General features: G+C 37.7%; 1 protein-coding gene across 12 annotated transcripts in view; it reads right to left on the bottom strand.

Annotated features, from left to right (window-relative positions):
• OXR1 (oxidation resistance 1) overlaps positions 1–26,850 on the bottom strand; it is a 247,443-nt gene that overhangs the window by 37,761 nt on the left and 182,832 nt on the right. For 10 of the 12 annotated variants that reach the window (XM_087962091.1, XM_087962090.1, XM_087962094.1 and 7 more), the window contains 5 exons: positions 10,780–10,862; positions 5,680–5,787; positions 4,627–4,740; positions 4,009–4,161; positions 599–780 (listed from right to left, as the gene is read on the bottom strand). In XM_087962091.1, coding sequence (XP_087818217.1) covers positions 599–780; positions 4,009–4,161; positions 4,627–4,740; positions 5,680–5,787; positions 10,780–10,862 — 640 coding nt within the window. Of the gene's footprint in view, positions 1–598; positions 781–4,008; positions 4,162–4,626; positions 4,741–5,679; positions 5,788–10,779; positions 10,863–23,375; positions 23,753–26,850 lie in introns of those variants that run through there. The other 2 variants (XM_026689849.2, XM_026689857.2) reach the window with 2 other exon arrangements.

Genomic DNA, 26,850 nt, shown 5'->3' with positions numbered 1-26,850 from the left:
TTGAAAAAAAACAATTTTCCAATTTATATTTTTGTACTTACAGGCTTTTAAAAAACCTTTATTTGGGGCAAATCCTATGGAAAAGAATTTGCATGGAGAATTCCATACTAATAAATGAAACAAAGTTCTACTTATATCACAAAATTGTGTCACAAAAACAACCAATATTTTATTAAAAGTGATTAATAAATCTGGTCACAAAGCCATGTATATAATATGAGAATCTGGTTAACATGTCAAATCAGAAAATATGCCTCAAGTAACTTTCTAAAAGCCATAAAATAATAATTTAGATTCAATGACTAGTAAGCTCCTCATAAACTTTGGTTTTTAATGCTTCTGCATAGAAAGGAAATTGTGCTAATTTTAAAAGCTCTGGTGTAATTCTCAAAAACTTATTTAGTAATTCCAAACTTCTTTGTCCCAAAAGTTCATAAAAACAGTGGTGTGGGGTTTTGTTTTTTTTTGTCTCAGGAAAACAACATAGGGATATTTGATGATTACTGTATACAGCTGCCATGCAAATGCAATTTCTTTCATTTGACTCCCACACAGAGAGATAGAGATGTGTACACATACATACACTAATCTATCTTACATGGGTAACGAATCCTGTATTTTGCCATCAGCATCTTTATACATAGCAGCTGACATCACTTCTTCCATTGGACACATGATACCATACTCTTCACAGCCATTTTGTTGAACCAAGGGATCTGTTTTATGTGGATCAAACATTATATTGTTTGGTGTCACTAGGAGCACACCGGTGACAGTTCCCTATGATAAGGAGAAAAACAATAAAACTTCCTGCAATCAAAACCAAATCTTTTCAAATTATGTCTAGAAGTGACCTATTCACTTCATTGCTTAATGAATTCTGAGCACTTCTATTAAAGTCTAACAAACACATTCAGCTTTCTTATAAACCATGAAAAATTGTAAATTCCTGGAAAATATAATATTTAAGGAAAAACAGTTTTGCCTAGTTTACATTAAACCATAATTCAGAGATATTGTAAGATGGTACTGTAAAATAATTTTGCATTTAAATTGTTTAATTGAATAATGAACCTTAGTATAAACTTAATATTTCAGCAGTTATATTTTGATATAATATAAAACATTTTTTAAAAAGCAGTAATTTTATAAGTCATGCAACAAATGATATCAATGTTATATATGTTACATATTTCAAAGACTTTACGAAATTGTGGTTAATTTTAATGAAGCCTTTATCAATATATAAACACCTAAAAAGGAAATATTCCTCTGCATTTCTAGATATGAATTACTTGCATTTGAAAAGGTTATATAGCTCTGAAGAAGCAGAAAGGTGTGCTATATACAGTAGAACCTCCGGTCACGACCATAATTTGTTCCATAACTTTGGTTGAAACCCAACCCGATTTGTGACCTGAACCTAATTTTGGAAATTTGGCACTTACAAAAAAAATGGTGCTAAAGGGGAAATCAGCCACCCCCCAAAAAATTGTGAATTTTTTGGTCAGAACTCTATTTGCAGGCATGATATTCCCCTCTGAAAAAAAAATCGGGGCCGGCCAAAAGAGACCCCCCACCACGCGCCAAGAAATCGCCCGCCTCGCGCGCGCCGCCTGCACCGCCCGCCCGCCTCGCACCGCCCGACCGCGCTCGCACCGCCCCTCGCACCGCCCGCCGCTCGCCCGCCGCCGCCCGCCCGCCCCTCGCACCGCCCGCCCCTCGCACCGCCCGCCCGCCCCACCACGCCCCTCACCCGGGCGATTCCCAAAAAATCGAATTCGATTTTAATCGGAAAAATATCATGCCTGATTTGGTTGTGGTCAGAAGTGCTCATGACCAGAGGTTCTACTGTACACTGTTTGAGATGTATACTATGTATACAACAGTAAAGGGAGATTCATCAAATACACAATAAATAAGATTGGGAAAAGGTAAGAAAATCCACCCCTTCCCTCTCTCTCTCTCACACACACATGAAACTAAATAGACTGAAGTCTATGTAACAATCTAGAAAGAAATATTTCAAAAATATCATTCCTAAATATATAATATGTATAATGAAATTAAGAATCAAGTAAATAAATAAAACTAATTCTCATTTGAAGTAAAGCTTTTACTTATAAGATCAATTTGGTTTTTCTCCTTTAGGCTTGCAGATATTCAGAAGTATTTATTTTGGACAGTTATGTTAAAACTCTTGACTTTTATTCAGTTCTCCACAGGAAATGTCAGAAGAAGGAAAAAGAGGCACAAAGGCAGGATATGGATTGAGTTATATCTAGTACAGATTGGAGAACTGATATGTTTTTACTTTATCCTTTTACTACCATGAGGAAAATCCACAGAGAAAAATATTTTGTGTGTTGTTGATTAGGTCAAAGAAAGGAAAGGATGAAAAAAAAGGAGGAAGCAGAAGTTGATACAAGCAAGATGAAGCGAGGAAACTAGAGAGGGAAGGAAAAACCCACACATTTCAGCCCCTTAATCATTCCTGTTTTAAGCAGCAGCAGCTTTTCATATTGGGTAAGAAAAAGGTATTCTCAAGAATAGCAGCATTTCCACTACCTAGTTCTGTGATGATGAACCTATGGCACACGTGCCAGAGATGGCACGCAGAGCCCTCTCTGTAGGCACGTGCACCATCGCCAGCTGGTCTTCTGGTTTATGACGTACACATGAGCACCAGCCAACTGGTTTTCACAGGTGCTGGAGCACCAGGAATGGCCCAAAAAATGGCCAAAAACCAGGCCGTTTTTCAAGGCCATTTTCAAGGCCAAAAAAATGACCTGAAAATGGTAAAAAAAAAAAAAACAACAGCCTGAAAACAGCCCAAAAAGGGGCCTGAAAACGGTTCAGAAAACGTCCAAAAATGACCTGAAAAACGGCCCCCAAAATGGCCAAAAAACCAGGCATGCGTGCACTAGCCAGCTGGTCTTCGGGTTTCTGGTGTTCAGCATGCACACATGCATGCGCATGCATGCGCATTCCGGTTTGGGCACTCGGTGCTGAAAAGGTTTGCTATCATTGACCTAGTTTCTATCACATTTCTTTTCTTTATTGCCTTTCCTTGCTGGAAGGAGGAAAGTGAATATGAATGCAATTTTGAGTAATTCGCTGCAAGAGTTATTCGTATGTGAGCAGCAATCTTGAATAAATGCAGATGGAAAATTAATTAATTAACTGGGGTATCTTTTTAAGAGGCAGTATTTAGTACTTTTTTCCCCTTATTCTAACAGTGCCTCTGCTCAATTTTTTTTTTTTTGAGGAGAGTGTGACTTCTGTAAGTTACACACACAGACACACAATAAAACCTATGCACACATTTTCTTAGGAAGACATTAGATTCTTCTGGAATTGCTAATAATAAATTGATAAGGAGGGAAAGTTAGACACTATAAGGATTTCCTGCCTGTGAAGGTTTTGTTTTCTTGTTTGTCTTCCTTTTGGGAAGATCATCTTAAATTCAGGGAACATCCTCTTCTCCAATAAACATGTAATTTTAAATGGAACTTGCTTGGTTTGGGCTGTGTCTATTAAATTTCAATGCCTGAAGTGAATTAATGTTTCTATAGTACAACTGGATAAGAATTCTCTAACATTTTTAAGATAGCCCATGAGTATTCCTTCCTATTGTCTGAGAAGAGAAAAGACAGTCTAAATATTAAGATTGTGGAAGCATATATACAAGATTCTTTACAAATATGCTATTTATAAAAAGATGACAAGACTCTATTATCTACATAGTCAATAAAAATCCATGTGTATCTTCTGTTGCATCTTTCAACTCAGCTGCTACGTTTTTTTATTAGATATTGCCATCATTACTGTGACAAAGTGGATGAATGTAGTATGGTAATGTATAGCTTTGATAAAGTTGTAAGGTTAACTTCTATTTATAGCTAATATCAATTAATTACCAAAATTATTCCATCCCAATAAAAGGAAAATTCTCAAATAATTTAGGTACATTAACACATTTTATGTAAGAAATGTATCATTGTGTACCTTATTACTAGTAATGTATTTACAATTGATTTTGAGAAATTTTTCTGTGAAAGCTTCCTCTTCTTCTGACGTGGATGACACAACCCTTGTAGACCGAACACACGGATATGCTGGTATGGCTGTTGTTTCTTTCTTTTGTGCCCCATCTGAATCCTACAAAAACAAAAATTTCAGTGATGGAACCAAAAATAGGATGTGTTTTATAAATGTAGGCTTATCCTTGCCAAACCCATGTAGTATAACAGAGAGGTTCAAAGCAAGTAAATGATAAAAATGAGTCATTTTAAAACGACTATTACCATATGTGTTAGGAATGAATTCTACAGAAGTATTAAATCACAGAAGTATTAAATCACAAGTTGGTATATGAAAGGTATATGAAAGTATTTCACAAAGCAATATAGAAAAATGTGTATTATAGTTTTATTTAATATTAAAGGTACCAACATTCAAGACAGTGCTGTTAACATCCACATCAACATTCAAAACTATTTGAAAATGGAAATAGATTTTTATATCAGTGTGTCTCAGTTCTGATCAGATCAATGAGGCCTGCATACTACAATTTGACTACTCTTCAGGAATACGTCCTTGGGGGAGAAATATTTACACACTTACAGCTGTCTTCTCAGCTTCAGCTTCTGAAGATGTAGGTGACAAAGGACTTTCAGGACTAAGTGAGGGGGAACTCTCCACACTGGAAAAATACTCTGGATCAGGAACATATAACACCTATAAAAACACATGTTGATTAAATCTGATTTAACTGATTTATATATTATTAATTTAAAAAGTAAAACATTATTTGCACAAGGCTCAAAAAGACGTATCTGCATAAATGTCTTGCAGAGAACTGCAAACTTTTTAATATTGTGATCAAAAATTTGTTTTTGCATAGATCAGTAGGCATTTAGAACTGGTACAGAAGTTATTATATTGTCAGATATTTCATGAAATGCCTTGTGGATAATACATACTTTACTGTGTTTATCTTCAATTAGCTTTTTAGAGTTTGCTTAGATTTCATATCCACATTTATATGTGATATAAATTTCATTCATGATATGTTTACTCCAACAAAGACTTTATTTCCCTTTTATAGAATCTGTACATAAATTATTTTTTAATAAAACTTTGAAAAATGTTAAATATATGCCCTCATTCTTGAATTACAGAATTGTCCTATTACTTAGGATAACTTGTAACCATGATTATTTTCTATTTAAACTTTCAAAGCGGATCTGGAGTTTCAGCTTTAAACCAAACCTACTCCTGCCATATTCTGTACCCAAACAAATTTTAAGGTTTGATGCCAATTTATTTGTGTCAGGGGCTCCACTGTATTACTCCCCAATATTTTACAATTCTCTTCCATGTCACAAGATTAATTAGTTAGTTTTAACCATTCAGTCATGTCTGACTCTTGTTGACTTTATAAGCAAGAGTTCTCCATACTACCCTGTCAAGCATAACTTCTTTCAGTTGTTGGATGTTCATCTTCGTATCAGCTTTGATAGTAACAAGCCAGCGAGTTCTTTGCTTATCCCTTCTTCCTGATCCGCTAATGTTAAGATAATCATCGCCAAAGGAAGGAATAGATGTAATGTTCAATAAACTATTGATTACTCTTCATCTAGTTTTACTGTATTTATCTCATGTAATAGACAATACCTGTCCAGGAACAACTGCTCTGGAAAACAGCTTGTTTAACTGCACCAATTCATTAGGGGTAGTATCAAACTTCAAGGCCACAGTATTCAAAGAATCTCTTGACTCCACCTGTTTAGAGAACATAAATGCAATTAAATGATATGTAATCAAGTCTTCCCTACATTCTTGAAAGTCTAGCATATTACTATATTGTCTATTTTTAAAAGAAAATAACAACCAAGAAAAATGTTCAGGCCTGCATCTTATTAGTAGGATTGAAATACAGTAAAACAATAATTCAGTTGTTCTGAATAAGCTGGAGTTGAATAAATTTGCATTCTCTTCGCTGATGATGTAAAGCTATTCAAAATCACAGACAATACTGCTATCCTTCAAAAAGACCTTGACTATGTATCAGAATGGTCAAACAAATGGCAACTTCAAATCTCAACAAATGCTCTGTCTTACATATTGGAAAAAAAATCAGAAAATAAAATATAGGCTGAATAGTCAAGACCTTGTTGATGATCCAAACTCTGTCAAAGACCTTGGAGTACTCATCTCTAATGATCTAAGTGCTAGAGCCCACTGTAACTACATAGCCAAAAAGGCGTTAAGAGTTCTTAACCTAATCTTACGTAGCTTTTTCTCTGGTAATATTACACTAATATCTAGAGCATACAAAACATTTGCTAGACCAATACTCGAATACAGCTCATCAGTCTGGAACCCACATTACGTATCTGATATTAACACAGTTGAGAAAGTCCAGAAATATTTCACAAGAAGAGTTCTCTACTCCTCTACTCATTGCAGAGTACCTTATGCCACCAGACTTGAAATTCTAGACCTAGAAAACCTAGAACTACATCACCTTCGGTCCGATCTAAGTATAGTATATAAAATCATGCATTGCAATGTCCTACCCGTCAATGAATACTTCAGCTTCAACCATAACAATACAAGAGCAAACAATAGATACAAAGTCAAAGTTAATCGCACCAAACTTGATTGCAGGAAATACGACTTCAACAACATAATGTCTGGAATACTCTACCTGACTCTGTGGTTTCTTCCCCAAACCCCAAAAACTTTAACCTTAGACTGTCTACTATTTACCTCACCCCTTTCCTAAGAGGTCTGTACGGGTGTGCATAAGCGCACCAACGTGCCTACCGTCCCTGTCCTATTGTTTCTTTTATTTCTTTTATTTTTCTTATATGTATCCATGTATTTATAACTATGTTTTTACTTATACCTATTATCTTGTAAGCAATTGACAAACCAAATAAATAAAAATAAATAAATAAAATAAATTTCAAACATAAAAAGACCAACTAACCAAATATTTAAGATACCTACAATTTTATTTGCAACAATTTAAAAGTGTTTGACTTACTTAAGTACCAATTCTAATAGAATTGTTTTAAAAAATAAGGTCTTCTAAAAATTAATCATCAGCATGCAGTTTTCTCAAATTTTAAATCTTTTCTTAGCTGCTGCACTGAGAATGAAAAGCTGATGTTTCCGATTTGACATACAAACTGCTTTTACCATAAAATGGGGATTACCTGGTATTCCGAAGAAAGAAAGAAGCAGGGAGTAGGACAAAACACTAATCATTATAAAATGTGATTAGTTTAGATTAAAATAAAACTTTACTCTCCAACAGCAATACGAGTTCATTAAAACAGAATTAATGAATAATTTATATGGTGATTCCATGTCCCAAGCTCTGTCAACTATTTCTGATTCATTTCTAATAAAAAATTCAAAAATGTTATGTTTTAATGTGCACCAAAGATTTTTAATTAGATTCAGCAAATACTAAGGAGAAGTTGAAAGACAATTACTTGTCAAATAGATATCAAAACTTTTGAAGCATTTGCTGCTGGATCATTGAGACTCTAACATTTTGCTTATTATAAACCCCAAACAAACCCCTCTTTTAAAAATGAATTATGTGAACATTGGCCAACATGGTGCTTGCTGAAAACAGATATCAAGCAATAGAAATTATTGTTTCAGTTACAATGCTTGAGGAATTTTGGTCAATTGGCAAAGATCATTGGAATGGTACCCAGTTCTATTTCTCTTTGTCATTTGTATCAAGTAAGGTTCAAGCAAAAAATCACTATCTAGACTTAATTTTGAGTAGAAAAAGATAATAAATTTAAACTGAATTTGAACAAAATTGAGGCTTATTAGATGGTTCTGGCTTTAAAAATTAATGCAACAGTTTGCTTCAAATAGAATTATATATCCATACATGGGTAATATTTAAATCTTCTGCAAAATAAATTACAGACCATTTTGCATATATGCACTCTGAAATCTGCAACATTGATACAAGGATACAAATTACTTAAATAGTTCCTATCTGTATCAGATAAATATGATATTTATTGAAATGAGTCTGACCACTAGATAACATGGCTATATTTATGTACTATAAGAAATCAAAAGCTCACTGTATAATAATTCCACAAATGAAATGTCAAGATTACTCATTGAATGACTTTGTCAAGGGAGACTCAAGTATCGAATCATGCTCTCTATTCATTTCTAAGTCGAACTAAAGTTCTATCGCCTTATAATTCCCTAAGTAACAGAGTTGAATCTCTGAATATTGTATGAGTTGTACCATATTTTCAGATGGAACAGGGGAAGAGTCTTGTCACATCATTATGGGCAACATACAGAATGATAAAACAAGATAAATCCTTATTTTTTTTAATTATTGAAACCTGGCCAAGATTCAGTTAATTACCAAGGCACAACTGCCAACATCTATTGTGGAGAATACGATTGGGTTTCATTATGTTTATGTTTATTAAAATGTGTATTGTGGATTATTTTAATACTGATCATGAACTCCTAAATATATTTACTGAAAATATATGACTAGAAATAAAAAGTGCATTAATTTCCAACATCCAAGCTTTCCACAGATAAAGCCATATTTAGGGTCCTTTGATTAGTTATATAACTGTAAGCTCTACAATATTTCTTTGTAAGAAACTTAAAATAAACTGACATTCAAACTCACATGTAAGTAGGACTGCAACATGTTTGAATTTTAGTATTCAGTACTTCTTTCTACAACAGATTGGAAAGTGTACTCTTTTTCTAAATCCCATGATTTCTTTTATTTCTTTATTAATGAATAGTGGATAAAATCCTATTATATTATACATTTTTCACAGACCCTCAACAGCAACAACAAAAAAGGACAGACTAAAAGTCTGATCATCGCTCAAGTTTTTAGGTACTAGAATACTGATGTGTCTTACTTTTTATAAACAATTATAATTGTGATAAGCAATTATTTAAAGCAGCTCATCAAGTTAATTACAATGCTTATCATAGGAAATATATTCCATTTTTGGAGTGAACAAGCCAGAATTTTTCAGATTAGAGTAGTACATTATTATGAGAGTGTGTCATCTACAGCATTTTTTTCCAAAAAGTTGTTTCCTCTTTCTGATATTTTCAAATATTTTTTTCCAAAGGAAAATATTGTATATAATTTAATAGAAAAGTAAGATTTCCAAGTATTGCATGTATTTATCAGGGAGGATTTCTCAGAAGTTAATCTTATATGCTAACAGGATTTTCATGAGAAGAAATAAATACATAGAAGAAATTTGTATACATTGTTATATTTCCAAATTTATATTAATAATTTGAGAATTATTGGGAATTGGGAATAATAAAAAATAGAAATCCAAACAAATCAGGTCAAAAATATGTAACAAACAATAAGCAAATTGAAGTCCTAATACACTATGTAATAATGACAAGTTATTAGTTATTTTGAGATAGAAGTGGAAAAACTAAATGAAACATTTCCAGTCTCTTTAATACTCTGATACAAGCACTTTAAGGATAATGAAGTTGGCAATAGAAAGTCTTACCAACATTATTTTCAATTGCTTGGAAAAGTAATTAGAGACCATTTTGTAGTATGCCCTCTTAAAGCTCTAAATTTTGTTACAATTGGTACAATGGTACAAATTACTTAAATATTTTATATTTGTTATCAACTGAACATTTCCAAATTCACTGAAAGGAGTTTGATTACTGGAAACCATGACTATATTTTCCTCTACTGAAATAAATCAAAATCTAAGTGTATAATAACTTCATTAACAAGCTTATTATCTGATGATAACTTTACTAATGCACACATTATATAGACTTACACTGTGAAATTGACACAAAAGCTCTGCTTGTGTAGTTTAATACAAGTCATTCAAAGCAGTTTTGTTAGAAATGCAGAACTGCGTGCTAGCTGATACCACTGTGTATCAGATTGTTTATACAAGTAATTCATTTAAAGTGAAGGAACCAATTCACTTCCTAATTACATTTTATGGTTATATACTCATCAGTATCTCTCAAATTCAGCAATGGAAAGCAAAAGAGCAATACAACTTTAGAGTAAGTCTAAAGTCTGTTTAAACTGTCACAAAAATACTCATAGTACATATATAGAAATAGAATCCCAATAGCCAGCTTTTTACTAAGTTTCATTTCAAACAAATCCTTTCTACTTAAAAATGAAAACACTGAACTGATTTACAGTGGTACAATTTGAAAATTCTGTATCTAGAAACCATAAATATATAGGTATTATGTAATAAACTATTTCCTAATTCAGACTTCTAGTTTCCCTTAGTAACCAGAAATTTAAGACTGACTATATTTCTGCTTAAGGGTCATTTGAAGAACATATAGACTCGGCATTCTGATAATTGAGTGATTAAAAAACAAAACTGATCCCTGATGTATTAATAAGTCAATGAAACTTATAAGAAAAGAAAAATATTTGTGTATCACACTGGTAAAATGGGACAACATTATATTAATCTATACTCAGTGGATTATTAGCAATATTAAAAGCATTAGAAGCAATAAGGGTGATTCTTCTAAAAGTACAATAAGGCATATATTTTAAAACTAGTGATCTACTATTAGCATATAATATCTACAGGAAGACTGGAAAGTTTAAGAGACTTACTCTACATTATGTTTGAAAAGATTCAGCATAGTACTTCTCAATCCCATTAACAAATTTTCAGTGTATCTTGAAAATTATGTACCCGAGCAACAACTTACGATATATTCTATAGTCCCTTTTGGCTTTTGAAAAGACATGCGTCTCCCATCTTTCTTGTCTATAGTCTTCTTCTGGCCAGTATCTGAAAGAAATTGAGGCAAAGCATGCATTATTACATTCATCTTTCTCTCATCTCAGGATTGTCACACACTGCCGACTACAGCATCACTTGCAGACATGTAATTCACCAGTTACATAGCTTTCAGAGACTATGGCCAGCCTAAGACAACTACCTATCACAACAGACTTCATTCCTCTAAATTTATTACACTTTAGTGTTTAGAAATCCCTTAGCTTTATCAATAGCTGCAAGCCTTCTAAAGTATTACTAAATCACAAGAAACTAGATGAAAAGATTTTTCAATATAGGGCAAGGTTATAACAGTTCTCTAACATATTTAATTAGATTGTCATTACACATAGCTTGCCTGTTATTTGCAGTAAATTAAAATCAGCTTCAGAGATTAGTCCTTAACTTTAGCTAGTTTTTCAAACACAGCTGTATAGCACTTTAATGGCAAGTTATATACATCTGTGCTATTTTTTAATTATTAAACATTTAAAAACATTTAACAAGTGGTAAATCACTCAGAGTTGCTGGGAAGCATTCAGTATCACTTGTTCAGAAATCCACATTTTCTCACTGATCAAAAATTAAGCAAACTTTATCCGATTAAGTCCTTTTCTTCAGCTTGTAAGAAACTAAATTCTGTAATAACTTCAAGACGTGCAAAAGAGTTTTATAAATGGTGCACAGAGACTAAAAAGAAAATAGGAAAAAAGAGTCTAACCCTTTTTTTCTATTTGCTCATCTCAGAAGATATTTAGTTTTAGATATAGATATGGCCATCCTTTAAAATTGGAGTGAATGAGTTGGAAAAGAGATATAGTCTCTAAGATGTCAATAGAGATTATCAGTCATCCAAGTCATAGTTGTCCCAAAGATGCTTTTTAAAGAAATAACTGGAGTTTTTTTTTTCCTTTGAAGACATTTCACTTCTCATCCAAGAAGCGTCTTCACCTCTATTCTTGTGGTTTATTATTTGTATGTCCACTTCAATTATTACTTCAGCTGGTTTCATTTGAAAATCCAATGTGCTCTCTTTTTCAATATCACTCTTCTAGCATTTACATTTTCATATCTTCAAGCATGGCCATAACTACATGTTTTCCCCATATCTACATTACTTTTATAACTTGGCATTTTTAAAAATTCAATCTACATTTAATCAGTTTCAGTTTTATCCAATAAAACCTATTTTTCTTCTGCATCTTCTGTTATAGTATCAGACAATCTTGAAAGTAATTTGGGGATATGTTCCCAAATAGCTTTGATTTTTTTTTTATAACTGAAGAGTATTGCTCCATATATTAATGGGTTTCTTCTCCCTTAATTGTAATTCTTAGTTCTCACTGGTTCTCTCTAATCAGCCTTCAAAGTCCATTCTTGCCATCTGTTTATTTTCCAATCAGCAAAACTTTCCCACGGGAATATTTCCTATAGTTAATTTCAAACTCTAAATATTGTTATCAAACTTTAGTCTTTCAAATCTATCTAGCCCCTTAACTTTTCAAAGTCAACATCCTAGTCCCTAATTTGCTGTATTCCAAAAATTAATGTTGCTTAAAAATAAACCTGAAGCTTTTGCAAAATATCTTTCATTCAGGATAGAATGAAATTCTCCCAGTGTAATAAACCTTTCCCCTTGGAAAGTTAAATATAGATCAACAACAGCTTCCTAAAGCAGTTATAACAGAAAATGGGTGACCCAGAGGTTTTTAACGGGACTTTTTTTCCCTTCGCTAAACCGGATGGGGCGGAGCCACATGTGATGCATGAGTTTGACACCCCGCTCTTAACTGCAGCTTAAGCTGGATGTTTTTCCCGACTCCTACAACTCTCAAACCCACTGGAGATTACTATTTTATGATCTCTTCAGAGAGATATTTTGTACAGAGCAATCTTGTGGGTGATCCTTGGCTCTCCTTGATCTGAAGAGAAAGGGCATTGGTACTTACCTGATACGCCCGTTCTCTGTGAGCTGTGAAGAGCATCCAGAAGTGGGAGGTGCTTCAGTCTCTTCTGGAAAGGCTGGGCTTAAAAGTCTGGGACGCTCCTCCTCCTCCACGGGACACCTCCCCAGCATCCCCCCGTTTTGCAAAGACTGAGTGTCAAAGTATGGAACTCATCACCTAATCTAGATCCCTGACTGGAACGGAACCCCACCAGACGGAAAGAAATGGGTGGGGCTGGATGCTCTTCACAGCTCACAGAGAACGGGTATATCAGGTAAGTACCAACGTCCTTTCTCCCATGAGCTGTTCAGAGCATCCAGAAGTGGGACATACCAAAGCTTGGCCTGTCTTTAGGGAGGTACTCCGTCTGGACTGAAATCCACTCCTAAATTCTATGGACCCTCTGCAGGACTCTTCTGCCAAATGAAGCGTCCGCTAAGGTGTAGACATCAATTTTATAATTTCTGACAAAGGGCGATGGTGAAGCCCAAGTCGCCGCTCTGCAAATTTCATCTATGGAAGCCCGAGTGGCCCATGCTGCTGATGTTGCCGCACTCCTTGTCGAGTGGGCTGTAATGCCCTTAGGAACTGAGATGGACTGGCATTCATAACTTTTAGCTACGGTGGCTCTCAACCATCTACCAATGGTCGTCGACGACACCTTGTGTCCTAAAGTGGATGGGTTGAAGGATAGGAATAGAGCCTCAGATTTTCGAAATGCCGCCGTGCGGTCTAGATAGATGCTTAACGCCCTTCGAACGTCAAGTCGATGACATTGATGCTCCAGTCTATGAGATGGTTTCAGATAAAAATTTGGAAGCACCAACTCCTGCGCTCTGTGGAAGGCTGAATTTACTTTAGGGATGAACGATGGATCCAATCTGAGAACCACTCTGTCCGCATGAAACACGCACAGGTCCTTTCTCATCGACAATGCTGCCAATTCAGAAATCCTCCTTGCTGATGTGATCGTAATTAAGAAGACCACCTTACATGTCAGGAATTTGAGACTAGCGGTTCTTAAAGGCTCGAACGGGCCAGTTGTAAGTGCGGTTAACACCTTGTTGAGCTCCCAAGTGGGATAGCGGTGAATTACAGGAGGTCGTAAGTTTGCAGCACCCTTAAGAAAGCTGCGGACAGGTGGATGGTGCACTATGGAACGAAGGTACCCCAGGATATCACCGAGGCTAAGGCTGCCACCTGTCTGAGTAAAGTATTTGGAGATAGGCCCTTGGTCAACCTCTCCTGTAAAAAGTCCAATAATTGTCCTATTGATGGGGCAGAGGGGTTGATCTTAGGCCCCCGGCACCAGCGACAGAAAGTGGACCATGTGGCCTCGTATATACGATTTGTAGAGGACCGTCTGGATGCTTGTATGGTGGCAATGGCATCCTCTGAAATCTGTTGGGTCCTTAAACAGTTCCGCTCAATCTCCATACAGCTAGGCTGAGCCATTGTGGGTCCGGGTGAAGTACCGGCCCTTGCGAGAGGGAAACCCTCGACGGAATTTTCCAAGGTTGTTCTCTCGACAGGTTCTGTAAGTCCGCGAACCACGTTCGCCTAGAACAGTAAGGGCGACCAATATCAATTCCGCTCGTTCCTCCAATAACTTCTGGATTAACCTGGGTATTACAGGGAGTGGAGGAAACACATATAGAAGTCCGAGAGGCCACTGACATCGCAGAGCGTTGACAGCCTCCGCCCCCTGAGTCAGGTACCTTGAAATATACCGGGGCAATTGGGCGTTGAGGGGAGAGGCAAATAGATTGATCACCGGTTGCCCAAACCTCCGCACTGCTTCCTGGAAGAGACGGGTGTAGGCGCCACTCTGCCTGATCTATCGTGGCCCTGCTGAGCAAGTCCGCTTGTGTGTTTAAGGCCCCTGCTATGTGCTCTGCCTTGAGCGACAACAGATTGGCCTCGGCCCACTTGAACAATCTGGCTGTCTCCAGCATCATAAGTTTGGAATGGGTACCCCCCTGTCTGTTTACGTGGGCCTTGGTTGTGATATTGTCTGTCAAGACCAGAATGTGGCATGACTGGAAGAGGGGTAGAAAACTGCGTAACGCCAGATGAACTGCTTGCAACTCCAACAGGTTGATGTTTTGTGACTGTTTGTAAATAGTCCAAATTCCCTGAGCAGTGTGGGATTGGAAGTGAGCTCCCCATCCCATCAGGCTGGCATCGGTTGTGATCGTTGCCCTACATGGTTCCTTGAATTGATACACCTTGTTTATCGTGTTTTTCGACCACCAGCGGAGCGATCGGAGAACATTGTGCGGTACCTTTATCTGGACATTGGAAGTGGCTCTTCCGGATCACTGGAAAGGTAGCAGGAACCATTGTAGATCTCTAGAATGGAATTGAGCCCAAGGCACAATGGAAATACAAGAAATCAGTTTCCCTAACAGTTGAGAAAGAACTGCCAGAGAAACCCTCTTTAAGGCTCTGATCTCTCTGGCCAAAGACTGGATACTATTCAACTTGTCCTAAGAGAGAAAAACCTTGCCCTCCACGGTATCTATCACTGCCCCTAAATGAACTAACCTAGTTGAGGGGATCAAATGGCTTTTATCCCAATTTATGGAAAAACCGTGACCTTGAAGGGTCTCCAGGGTAATCTTGTTATCCAAATTTTATTGATGTCTGGAAGATGACAAAATTAAAATATCATCCAGACAGCGTTGTAAACGAATAGATTTGATCCTCAGGGAGGCAGCCAAAGCCGCTAGGACCTTGGTAAAAGTCCTAGGGGACGAAGCCAGACCAAATAGTAGGGCGATATATTTGTAGTGCCGATCACAATAGCAAAAACTAAGATATTTGTAGTGAGCAGGTCTAATTGGTATATGTAGCTAAGCCTCTGTGAGATCTATAGAAGTCAGGACATCGTTCTCTCTGATGCTGAGCAGAATGGACTGGAGAGTAGTCATCTTGAATTTTCGGTAAACCAATGATCTGTTCAGATGCTTGAGGTCCAGAATTGCCCTCCAGCCCCCTGAACTCTTTGGGACCACAAACAATATAGAATAACAGCCTTGACCCCTTGTTCAGATGGGACCTCCCTAATGGCCCGAATATGCAGAAGATGATGATAGCCTCCTGCATCAACGCTCTCTTAATGGAGTCCGTGGACCTAGGACTCCTAATGAAAAAGTTCGGGGGGGGGGAGGATTGAAACTCTAGCGCCAAACCAAACCTAAGTGTCCCTGACCCACACATCAGAGGTGGAGCTGTCCCATTGATCAGCAAACAATTTTAGCCGCCCTCCAATGGGAGCTGCTGTCAAGGACTCACTTGGGGCGATGAAAAAATCGGCCTCCGGTACCTCTGGGGTTTCTTCTGTTTTGGCCTCCCCGCTGACCTCTATCGGAAGATTCAGACCTATCCTGTCTAAAACTGGGCCTGTAGCCTGATGTTCTCTGAGATCTGGGAACGTATGGACATTGATAGTAGGGCTGAAAGGGACCCCTTCGAAACGACTGGGGCGTTCTGTTTTCAGACCTCCGAAAAAGAGGGGGAAGCACTTTTTTCTTGTTTCTATTCTCAATAAGCAGAGGCTCCTAGACACTGCCAAATAATTTATCCTCCGATATTGGGGCTGATGCCAGCTTGCATTTATGCTTGGTATCCGTCTGCCAATGTCTGAGCCATAGCAGTCTCTGTGCTGACACGTGAGATGCTATGGCTCTAGATGAGAATTTGACTGCATTAAATGTGGCGTCAGCAGAGAATTCTGCCGCTGCAATAATCTTAGCAATGTCCTGGTGGGCTCTGACATTTGACGCTGGCAATATATCCCTCAAGTGGAAGATCCATCGTAGGGAGGACCGTGTAAAAAAGGACGCAGCTGTAGCTGCCCTAATGGCCCAGGCGTCAGAAATGTGCACCCTACGGAGTGCCAACTGTGCTCTCTTTTCCTCCGGTCTCAGGGCTTCCTCAGCTTTGTTGGGAAAGGTTGAAGAAGAGGCCAGTGCCACAATGGGCTCATCCACCTCTGGCGTTTTGAGAAAATTTGAAAACTCTGGTGCCAAATTATAATATTGTTTATTGTACCCTGTTGGGGCTGGGTAGGATGCTGCTGATGCCCATTGATTTTGTACTAATTCAGCAAACATACGAGGGACAGGAATAGTTTCTGCCTCATTAGCCGGTTGTGAGATTAGGTCCTCAGATTCGTTCTGAGACCCTGTTGACAATGGGTGAGGACTTGATGTGCCTAGTTTAGCGTTGTTCTTTGCTTTGAACAGTAAAGATTTAAAGAGATGCAGACAAAAAAGACCAGAAAAGGTAGGTTGGTCCAGAATGAGGCCTTCGTCATCCAACATTCCTCATTCTAGTGGGTCAGCCTCTGACAACCCCAAGTCCATCTGATGGATTGACCCCACCTCCATGGGAACATCCTAGTCATCTAATTCCACCTCCTCCCGAAGACCCTGGACTGGTATGTCAGGAATATTGGGGAATACTTGAGTTTGATGTTGTCCCATATGCACAAAGGATCGAGCAGACAGGGATCCCGTTTCCGAAGTAGCCGAAAAGTGTCTAGTCCGGATGGATTGCTGAATTCCAACTGCAATGCCCTTTTGAATTGCCATCTCCGTCCACTGCCTCATTTCGATGGGAATAGTCTCAGGTAATCCCTCCTCCTGTCTTAAACCGGCGGCCATAGGGGTGAAGGTTGCCTCTGGGCTTTGCCAGGCAGTGCTCATTGGAGGAGATATGGCTATGGGAGGCTGTCCAGAAAAAGTGTGACTGGGCTGGGTAGATAAGTCCAAGGGCCCCAGCAATGGACTTGGGCCCTGATCCGATTGTTGTAGCCATCTTGTCCACCTCCCTGGCCCGTTTCTGCAACTGCCTTTCCAAGGCTTGGTGCTGTCTATGGGCATCCTTATCCGCCGCCTTAGAGGCCTTTTTGGGGCCCACTGACTTATCTCGGGACTTGTCTTGGAGCGGAAGACGTTGTCACCCTCCATTGTGGAGGATGAATCTCGTGTCTCTAACTTTAATTTTTTTTAAATTATCATTATTATTATTATTATTATTATTATTATTATTATTATTATTATCATCATTATTATTATTATATTTGTACTTAGGGGTGATTTCTACCTCTGTGGTTGAAAGTAGAGCGCTTCTCCAGGAGTGTAAGTCTATACATATATCTTTATATACAAACACACACATATATATATATTTATACATATGCCTATATCTATATGTAAGCCTGTATATATGGGGAACAGTATCTAAGGGTCCCCAGCAAGGGAACCCCCCCAAGCTCTCCAAGCAAGAAATATTCAGGATCCCTGGTCCCCAACAAGGGAAACCAGCTATACAGGTCCTGGATGGATCCTTTCCTCTCAAAAACGTCCTGCTGTTTGAAATGGCACTTGAGGCTTCACTCCAATGTAACGATCCAAAAGCAATTGCAAGAGGGAAAAAAAATATCCTGTTTAAGGACTAGCCTGCTTATCCAACGCCTGCAGGCTAAGAGAGAAATAATCCCAGGAAAGTGAAGTGGCCCGGTACTTGCCCCGGTCCCCAAGAAGGGAAACCAGTGGGGAATGGCGCCTGTAATATTTAGGCGTGAACTTGAAGCCAGCCGTTTAAAATGGCGGGAAGGCAGAATCTCCGATGTTAAATGCCTGAGCAGTTTAACGAGCCGCTGCTGCTGACTCTCTAAAATGTCAGACAAATGATCCTGTAACGAGAAGTGAGCCGCAGCTGCGAGCGTTCCGGCAAGATCGCAAAGATAAGACGATCGGGGAATTAGATAGGCTAATTGCCTGAAGCGGCCGTCTCAGGCTGCCTGCGAAGTGGCAGGCTCTGCCAGTCACAAAGAGCTGCTCTCAACTGATCGGGGGGATAACCTAATAGAGCCACAAGCCTTGAAATCGCCAGATTAATAGGGGAAAAATTTGCAAGCCGAATTAACCCAAGAGCAAACCTGAATCTTGACTAGCTGAATCAGAAACTGTTCCAGTCAGGGAGTGCACAACCTCTTACCACGAAGGCTGAGCTAAAACAGGACGCTGGGGAGGTGTCCCGTGGAGGAGGAGGAACGTCCCGGAGTTTTAAGCCCAGCCTTTCCAGAAGAGACTGACGCACCTCCCACTTCTGGATGCTCTGAACAGCTCATGGGAGAACTCATGAGTAGCCAATCCACACTTTTTTTTTTTTGCCATGGTTGTTTTGCTCCACAAAAGTTGAACCTTCTTCATATGCCATCTCTCTTTCCATGTAAGACTCTAATCTATGATTTTAAATGCATTAGAATGTAACAACAATGTTGGTAGCATGTGAAATTAGTGTTGCATGATAGTATACATACAATGTTAAGTCTTTTTTTTTTTTAGTATTGGTACCTAGACAGACCCTTTCCAAAAAGGGCACTGTAACATTTTCCAGGCTTGATTTGGTTTGAATCTTTACTGATTATTTTTTTTTTTGCTGCTGCTTGCATATTTCTGAAGATATTCTATCAATTCCTATTTCTGAAGATATTCCATCAATTTCTTCCTTCCAACTTGGTAATGACCATGTGTTGACCTAGCTATATTTTCTAATATTAGAGGTTCATGTAAACAGGGAATACCTTCAAATATATGTGGGATATTAATATTCCTACCATATAGAATTTCAAAAACTCCTTCCATCTTTGATTTTCCAGAGGTTGATATTTACCACTTGAACTTTTAGAAAACATTTTGTGCGTGTTTGTTCCCAATTATAGATGTTGTAATACAATAAAATATGAAATATTACCAACATAACTCTAATCAGTTCCTCCAAAACTATTAACAGGCTGAGGTAAACTTATCAGAGACAATCATTTAAAAATTTCTATTTATGAGATCTATGAATTTAGAGAATTTGACTTCCTCCATTATAAGTTATATTCCATGGAGACTCAATCTAAAAAGTAAAATTTGAGTATACAGCATTAAGTTATATATTTTTTCTTGAATAAAGGATATTTTAAATATTATCCTTTTATGCATCTGAAATTAAACTCCATTATTTGGGCTTATGTTTCAAAAATTAATAGAATAATCTTATAATTCTGAAGTATTAAATTATATTTTTATAATGGAGTAGTTTTTGTCGAATTTTTTTTTACATTTTTTTTACATTTTTTTACAATTAATGGGAAAAATCTATGGGCAGGATCTAAATAACTTCTTAGGCTTATATAATGAACGTGTACTACACCACTGTTACAAAATGATTTATTGCAGCAAGTGATTCACAACCAAACAAGCCTGTTTGACATATGATTTTAAAATGATTAGCAGATTAATGGAATGCAAGTTTTAGGTCCTCTTTAATGCTACCAATGTGCTTTTTCATATATTTATTTGAAAAGTAAATCCATACTGTATGAGGAATTGCAATGTATGAAATAAATAAGCACAATTTGCTACACACAATGTATTCTACAATACTGTACAAGAATTCTCTATCTTGCATTTTATTTTCTACCATTAGTTGCTTAATAATAACTTCTTAGTGTAAATTTAGATTCAAAGCACATTATAAAACCAGAATTTCTATAATTGCTATAGCTTTTAACCAATGTAACAATATCATAGAAAATAAAACAAAATAAAATTTAGAATATGAGCCATCAATGGCACAAGGCCTTATCTGGTTTGTCCATCTTCAATAATTTCTTCCCACCTAGTACAGTCAAGCAGAATAGATATGTTCCAGGCCCCTCAATTATACATTACAGAATTATACAGAATTATACAGAAACACAGTAACCTTTCTGCCAAAGTCGTACCTATTTATCTACTCACATTTGCATGTTTTCAAACTGCTGTAACATCTGAACCTAGGTAAACTGCTATTTATTAAAACTATGAATAGAAAGAACCATACAGGATTTCAAACTACAATTTGATATTTTCCCAAACTACAAATTAAAAATAACAACAAAGCTTCTATGTTTGCCCATCATACAATATTGAAGTTAATTAAAAACTAAAGATTTTAAATAAATTAAAAGATTGTCTGCCTTGTTAAAAAAGAAATTAGTTGCCTGTAGTTAAATTCTATCTCAGGTCATTCTCAAATCAAGATATCTATACCAAACCATAATCTAAGCATAGATATGAATTTTGAAGTAAAAAAAAATCTCAGCTCTCATATATAAATTATCCTAATATATTTTTGAAAATAGATTTTAAAAGTAAATTAAAATTTAAATACAAAAGCATTAAATTTACTTTTGAATTGGATAATTGGATAGGTGGATAATTCTAAAGTATACAAATGAATTGCTATTGTAGATATATCAACTACTTTATGTTTATATTATTATTTAATCTTAAACATACAGTAAAAAGTAATCCTTGAGATTCTATCCTAATGTAACATTGGATTCAATAATACATGGACATTTTATATTGTGTAACTTTATTATCATTTACTTGGGACAAAATGTCTGTGTTAACTTTTAACATACCTACTAACACCTTTGTTTAAAAATAAATAATTTCCCCCAAAGCTACAAAACTATTAAAATCTTTATGAATACACTGCTTTGCACAAACAGACACAACGTTTTCTGTTCAGACATGGCTGTGGCTACACAGAATATTATGAGGCAAACACAGAAGCAGGCAATACATGACCTATAAGGAGAAAACGTGATTGTAGTTAATTTAATTCAAAACAAAACCACAAAAGGAGAAACTAAAGAAGTTCTGGATCCATGCATTAGTGACTTCCTTGCTTCACTGCCATATCTCTTATAGTTTCTTCAATCAAAGCAAAGTGTTCCTAAACAAACAGCCTATCCAAATTCATAACCTGGGCCAGGTTTAAAGTTTACCTACCCTTATAATTTACATATTTACACCATTCTAATCTACATTCCACTGGTTAAAAGCTAGTTATTAGTTATTATGCTTCCTCTGTCATGTGGCCAACCCTCTACAATAGCATTTCCTCAATGATCCTGACATTTTGTCAGTCATTAAAAGCTTGGATATTTGCTCAGGCCTTTGATCAGGTTGACAGATAAATCCTTGTAAGATTATGGGAACATTCTATTTCTGTTTTATATGCATATACTGGGATGCATCATTTATCTTTATTATTTGGTGTTGATTCTATACAGTATCCAGAATCAAGCGGAATCAGTTTGTTTAAATCTATATACATAATAAATAAAACATAATACATTCACACATCATGGTAATGCAAAACAAACCAGATTACAGCATGTGTTTAAATTGCTTGTTAGCATTTGTGGTTTTCCTAGTGATTTTGTTTTGTGTTTCTACACCACCCATAGCCACATATATAAGGCTATGTAAATTTATCAAATAAATAAACCATATTTTGAGCTAATGTAATGTGTAAACTGCACTAATAGGGACAAGGCTACTATGGCTTGTTTAAATAAACTAAGATATGTGGATCCAGAAATTACTATTCAGTGAAATTCAAAAGAAAAGATACCAGGCAGAAAGTACAGCTACTGATAATTTATCAGAGGCAGAAGGTATAGTTCCTACACTGAGAATCTCTCAAGGACAGTGTTGATATTCATTTCCCCTGTACCAAAGAAAAAGAATTGAAAAAAGCTACCTAAGTTTTCTGGCAGGAATAGTCCAATAGGCCAGTGTATTGGACCTTCTCAAGATGCCTCAAAATCAAAATTATCTGCCAGTCTACCTTGAAAAAAATATTAAAATCCCACCAAACTATTGTGAGAACAGTAGAAAAATGTGTCCATTTTAATTTTTAATCTGGCAAATACTGATAAATACAGACTATGTAAACAAAAGCTTCCATGATTTTTGGAAAGAGAGAAAAAAGTTAAAGAAAAACTGCAACAGGCCGTTTTTTACTTAGCAAAAGTAAAATAAAATAAAGCAAAAATGGGTGTCAGCACCAGTGGTGACCAATTTGCGCCCCAGTCTGGCTTGGGCTTCCATTCCTTAAAACAAGGAAAATCTTGGCACGGCTGTGGAAGATGGGCCCCAGAGTAGCAGAGGAAGGAGGCAGGAAAGACAGACAGAGCACAGGACAGTGAAAAACTCCTTTCCAGCTGCAAAAGGCCAAATGCAGCACCAGAAAAAAGAAGGCTTTTTTTCTGATTTTTTATCTCAAACTTCAATATGGACTCGCGCGTCTCCCTTGAGTTCAAATTCCAGGTCCCTCTGCCTTCCACGCCGTTTATGTAAACAGCTCCCCCCCCCCCCCAAAAAAAAAAAAAAATCCCATACACGCAAAGTCTTGAACAAAACCAGTCCAAGTACACTAAAGAGGCATTTGATCAAAGCTGCGGCCAGGGGAGGGCGGTGGAGATAGGCCCAAGAGTTTCAGCGCCTGCAACCCGCCTTCTCCAACCGAGTGCCCTCCAAAGGGTCGAAAAGCACAACTTTTTAGGGGTCGGGCATTCTGGGAAGTGTAGTTCCACATGAGGGAAGGAGGAGGGACGGACGTTTTCTTTCTCTCTGACTGACCAGGTACAAAGGAACAGGGGAAACCCCTGTCGTCCAACTCCCTCCCGAAACCCACCGGCCCAGCTGGGGCCAAGTATGTAAGCTGGAGGCCTTACCGGGCGGCGAGGGCGCCCCGTCGTGTTGGGAATCCTGGAAGTGGACTTGGCGGAGGCTCCCCGCGCCGGGGACGGCGCTCCACAGGCGGTTGGCGGTGCCCCTCAGCAGGCGGCTACTCTTGCCCGTGAAGGTGGTGAGGTACTCCATGGGGGCTCGGGTGACCGTGCTCCTGAGTTAGGAAGCGGAACGAGTTCGGGAACTACCGCGCTACGCGGGCCGTACGAGGCACCCTCATCGCGGGCTAAGAAGCCGAGCTCGGAGCGGAAACTGAGAGCGGCGGGGCCGGGGGAGGGGAAAAAAAAAGTTAGGCAAAAGTTGGGGCTGACGCCGCCTCAGGTCTCCGGCGCTGAACGGAACCGAGCGGCGCGGCTACGGTGGGTGTGGCTGGAAGGAGGCGACGCGAGGCCTCTGCCCGCCTCCCTCGAGTTTATGAGCGAAGATCCCCGCAGGGTTGGACGCGCGCGTGGGTGAAGGTGAGTCTTGCACGCGCCCCCCTCTCTCTCACACGCACCCTTAGGAGGTGACTAGACACGTGCGTGGAGGAAGGTGAGGACTTGCACGCACCTCATTCACTCTGTTTCTCTCTTCCTCTTTTTCTTTCTCTCACATACACACATAAACACCACACCAACACACGCGCACGCCCTCCCCTTAGGAGGCGACGCTCTTCTCTCCCGGCACTTATGGCTTGTGAATTTCCGACTGTGCCTGGAGTTGCAGGAATTAAGATATCTCAAAAAAGTAAATCCTGGAAGAAGGAAACCTTCTTTTGTGAAACTGCTAAGGAAACCTCTTCAGTCCCCAGGAGTTGGGAGAAAGCTTTTGATCTGAACAAAGACACTGCCCAAAGAAAGATGGCACTTTCTCCCCATCCTTCTCGCTGAAATAAAAGGCATGCCCAAAATGGTAAATTAGGTATTTTCATTAGGATGTATCAGGTCGATTTAGAAGCATTTTTTAAAGTGATAGACATCCTATCTGATTTACAGAGTGTATGCCTCACTTCCACAAAATTCACTGTCTTGTTAACTAAAGCTTACATTGCAAGCATAGATAACTGAAAGAAAATATGTTCAATTAACATATTTTGGGACACTTTTGTTATGTTCAGCATGATTATGTAACTACACCTTCCTAAGAATGTGATTCTCTGTGTGCTTACTCAAAAGTAAAAGTGAATTTGGTCAACCTTACTTTAATATTAAAGTATTGTACACTGAAGCTCTGGGCTTAGAGGTATGCTGCTATATGCCAAAAGATTCATATAAATAGTTCAAAAGCTTAGCAGCCTTTAAGATAAATTTGAAGGGAGTTAAAGAAGTAAGAGAAGAAGCAAGTGATTTGTGTAATAGTTGAAAGAACCTACAGTTTTATGAGATAGTCCAGAACTAGGTGCTAAAATCAAGGAGTTCATTGCTATCTTTTAGAGCCATCAGTAAATGTTAGAGGGAGATGTAATCGGTTGTTCCTTATGAAAAAAGAATGCAGGACTATACAGATTTTTTTTAAATATAGGTTATATTCCACCAACATAGAATAAAATGCCAGGCAAAACTGTATTAATGGGATACTACACTTCTCTGAACTACATGCAGAAAATAACAGTAATAATTGATTTTAGCATAACTGCTAAATTACATAAAAAATAATAATGAAGTATAAAATTTTAATGTGGATGGGAGAGTATTCTAAAATACAGTAAATCAATATAATCAGTTCAGTAATTTAGGATTGAAGTAGGATTGTCCCCAAACTCAAAGCTGTTTTGATTTAAATGAGAAGAAGCCCTGTATACATGCAAGACAACTATTTTAGAACTAAATATAGTCTTTCACACTTAACTCTCAACACCCTACTACAGTGCCTCAAGAAAATCAAACACCTAAAAATAGAAGATGAAAATATGGTTGCATTTGGTATCGTGGCACTCTTTATATCCGTAGATCCAAAACTAGTGAAAGAATCCACGGCAGCAGTAGTACACAACACACCCAATTTATCAAAAGGTGCCTGACCACTCAACCCACTAGCAGAACCAATACAAACCATGAAAAGGAAAACTATATATCAAAACTTCCAACTGACTATTAATTACATGGCATCAACATAGAACACATATCAATTAGAGCATCTTAAGCCAAAAAAACCAAGAATCGCTACAACACGCAATGTGAGAACTGTAACAGCCATTACATAGGACAGGCAGGCAGAAGACTACCAGAGCACATCCATGAACACCAATGAGCAGACTCAAGACATGATGAGATTCAAGACATTAATCTCACATCACAAAAACAAACTCAACCATAGTTTCAGATGGGAATCTGAGCATCCTAGATCAAGCTAAATTCCAAAATGCCAGGGAATTCCTGGAAGTCTGGCAGTCAGACAGACAAACACAATTGCTTTGGTTTTTCAACTCCACCATGCTGGCTCACATTTTATATAAATTTATCACATAGCACAAGGCACATTCACAGCAGGTGGAGACCAAGGAATCAAGCTTTGTTGCTTTGTTCCTGTGTACAATGTCTATGCATTTACAAAGATTTGGGATTTTCTCTAGCTGCCATTTTGACTATGTCCCCTCCCCTCCCCCCGCCCAATCCCACCAGTGATGGCTTTGGTTCGCTATTAGTCAATCTTTGGCTAATTTCAAGACATAAATGGTATGAAGAGAATTTTATGGTTATAGACTAGATTGGAAATACAAAGGAAAAACAATGACAAGCCACTTAATTAACAGTGAGGCTGTCTTAACAATTATTATTGTAATACAGAGATTTGCATCATCTTCCAAAACAAAAAATGAAGAATGACAGAGCACAAAATAATGAATGGGGCTAAGAGAAAAACAAGGCCATTTAATTCAAATGTAATTCAAATTGCTACAGTACATATAATTTTAATTTAAAATTCAAATGAAATTTAAAAGCTGAATATGATTTCCCTCCATATATTTAATATTTTTCTTCTGTCATAATAGTGTTTATAATTAGGCAGAACATTTGAAGGCCTTGAGGCAATACATGTAGCCCTGGAGTTAAGGTTGTGCACTTCTTTAAAACTCCTTATAGAAGAAAAGGAAGATGGGTGTAAATACTAAAGAGGTGTACCAGCAAGGAGTTAGTATCTGGTCAGAAGGAAATAAAGTTCAAAGCACAAAAGGAATTTATGCTCATAAAGGAAGTTAACAGCAACAAAAGAGGATAGGGTTTATTTATATCGGTATCAAAGGAAGAAGGGGACGGTTTCACTTCTTGGAAAAAATGGTATGGTGATAATATTTCCTTTTCTGCAAAGGGGAACTGTGCTAAAATCGACCCAAGTACAACTGACACAACGAGAAAAGGCCAGCTCAAAATAAGTTAAGAGATGGTTACAGAGCTACCATAACAAAGTTTCAGTCTCAAGCCTATTTTCAGTCACATCTCAGAGTCTTGGAGGAACATAACGTATCATCTTGAAAGCTCC

Source organism: Notechis scutatus, chromosome 3 (assembly GCF_049901735.1).
Source record: "Notechis scutatus isolate UNSWTSFEM ecotype Mainland chromosome 3, rNotScu1.2, whole genome shotgun sequence".
NCBI lineage: Eukaryota > Metazoa > Chordata > Lepidosauria > Squamata > Elapidae > Notechis > Notechis scutatus.
Note: the sequence above shows the minus strand (reverse complement) of the source record. Positions and strands in the feature narration are given on the sequence as shown.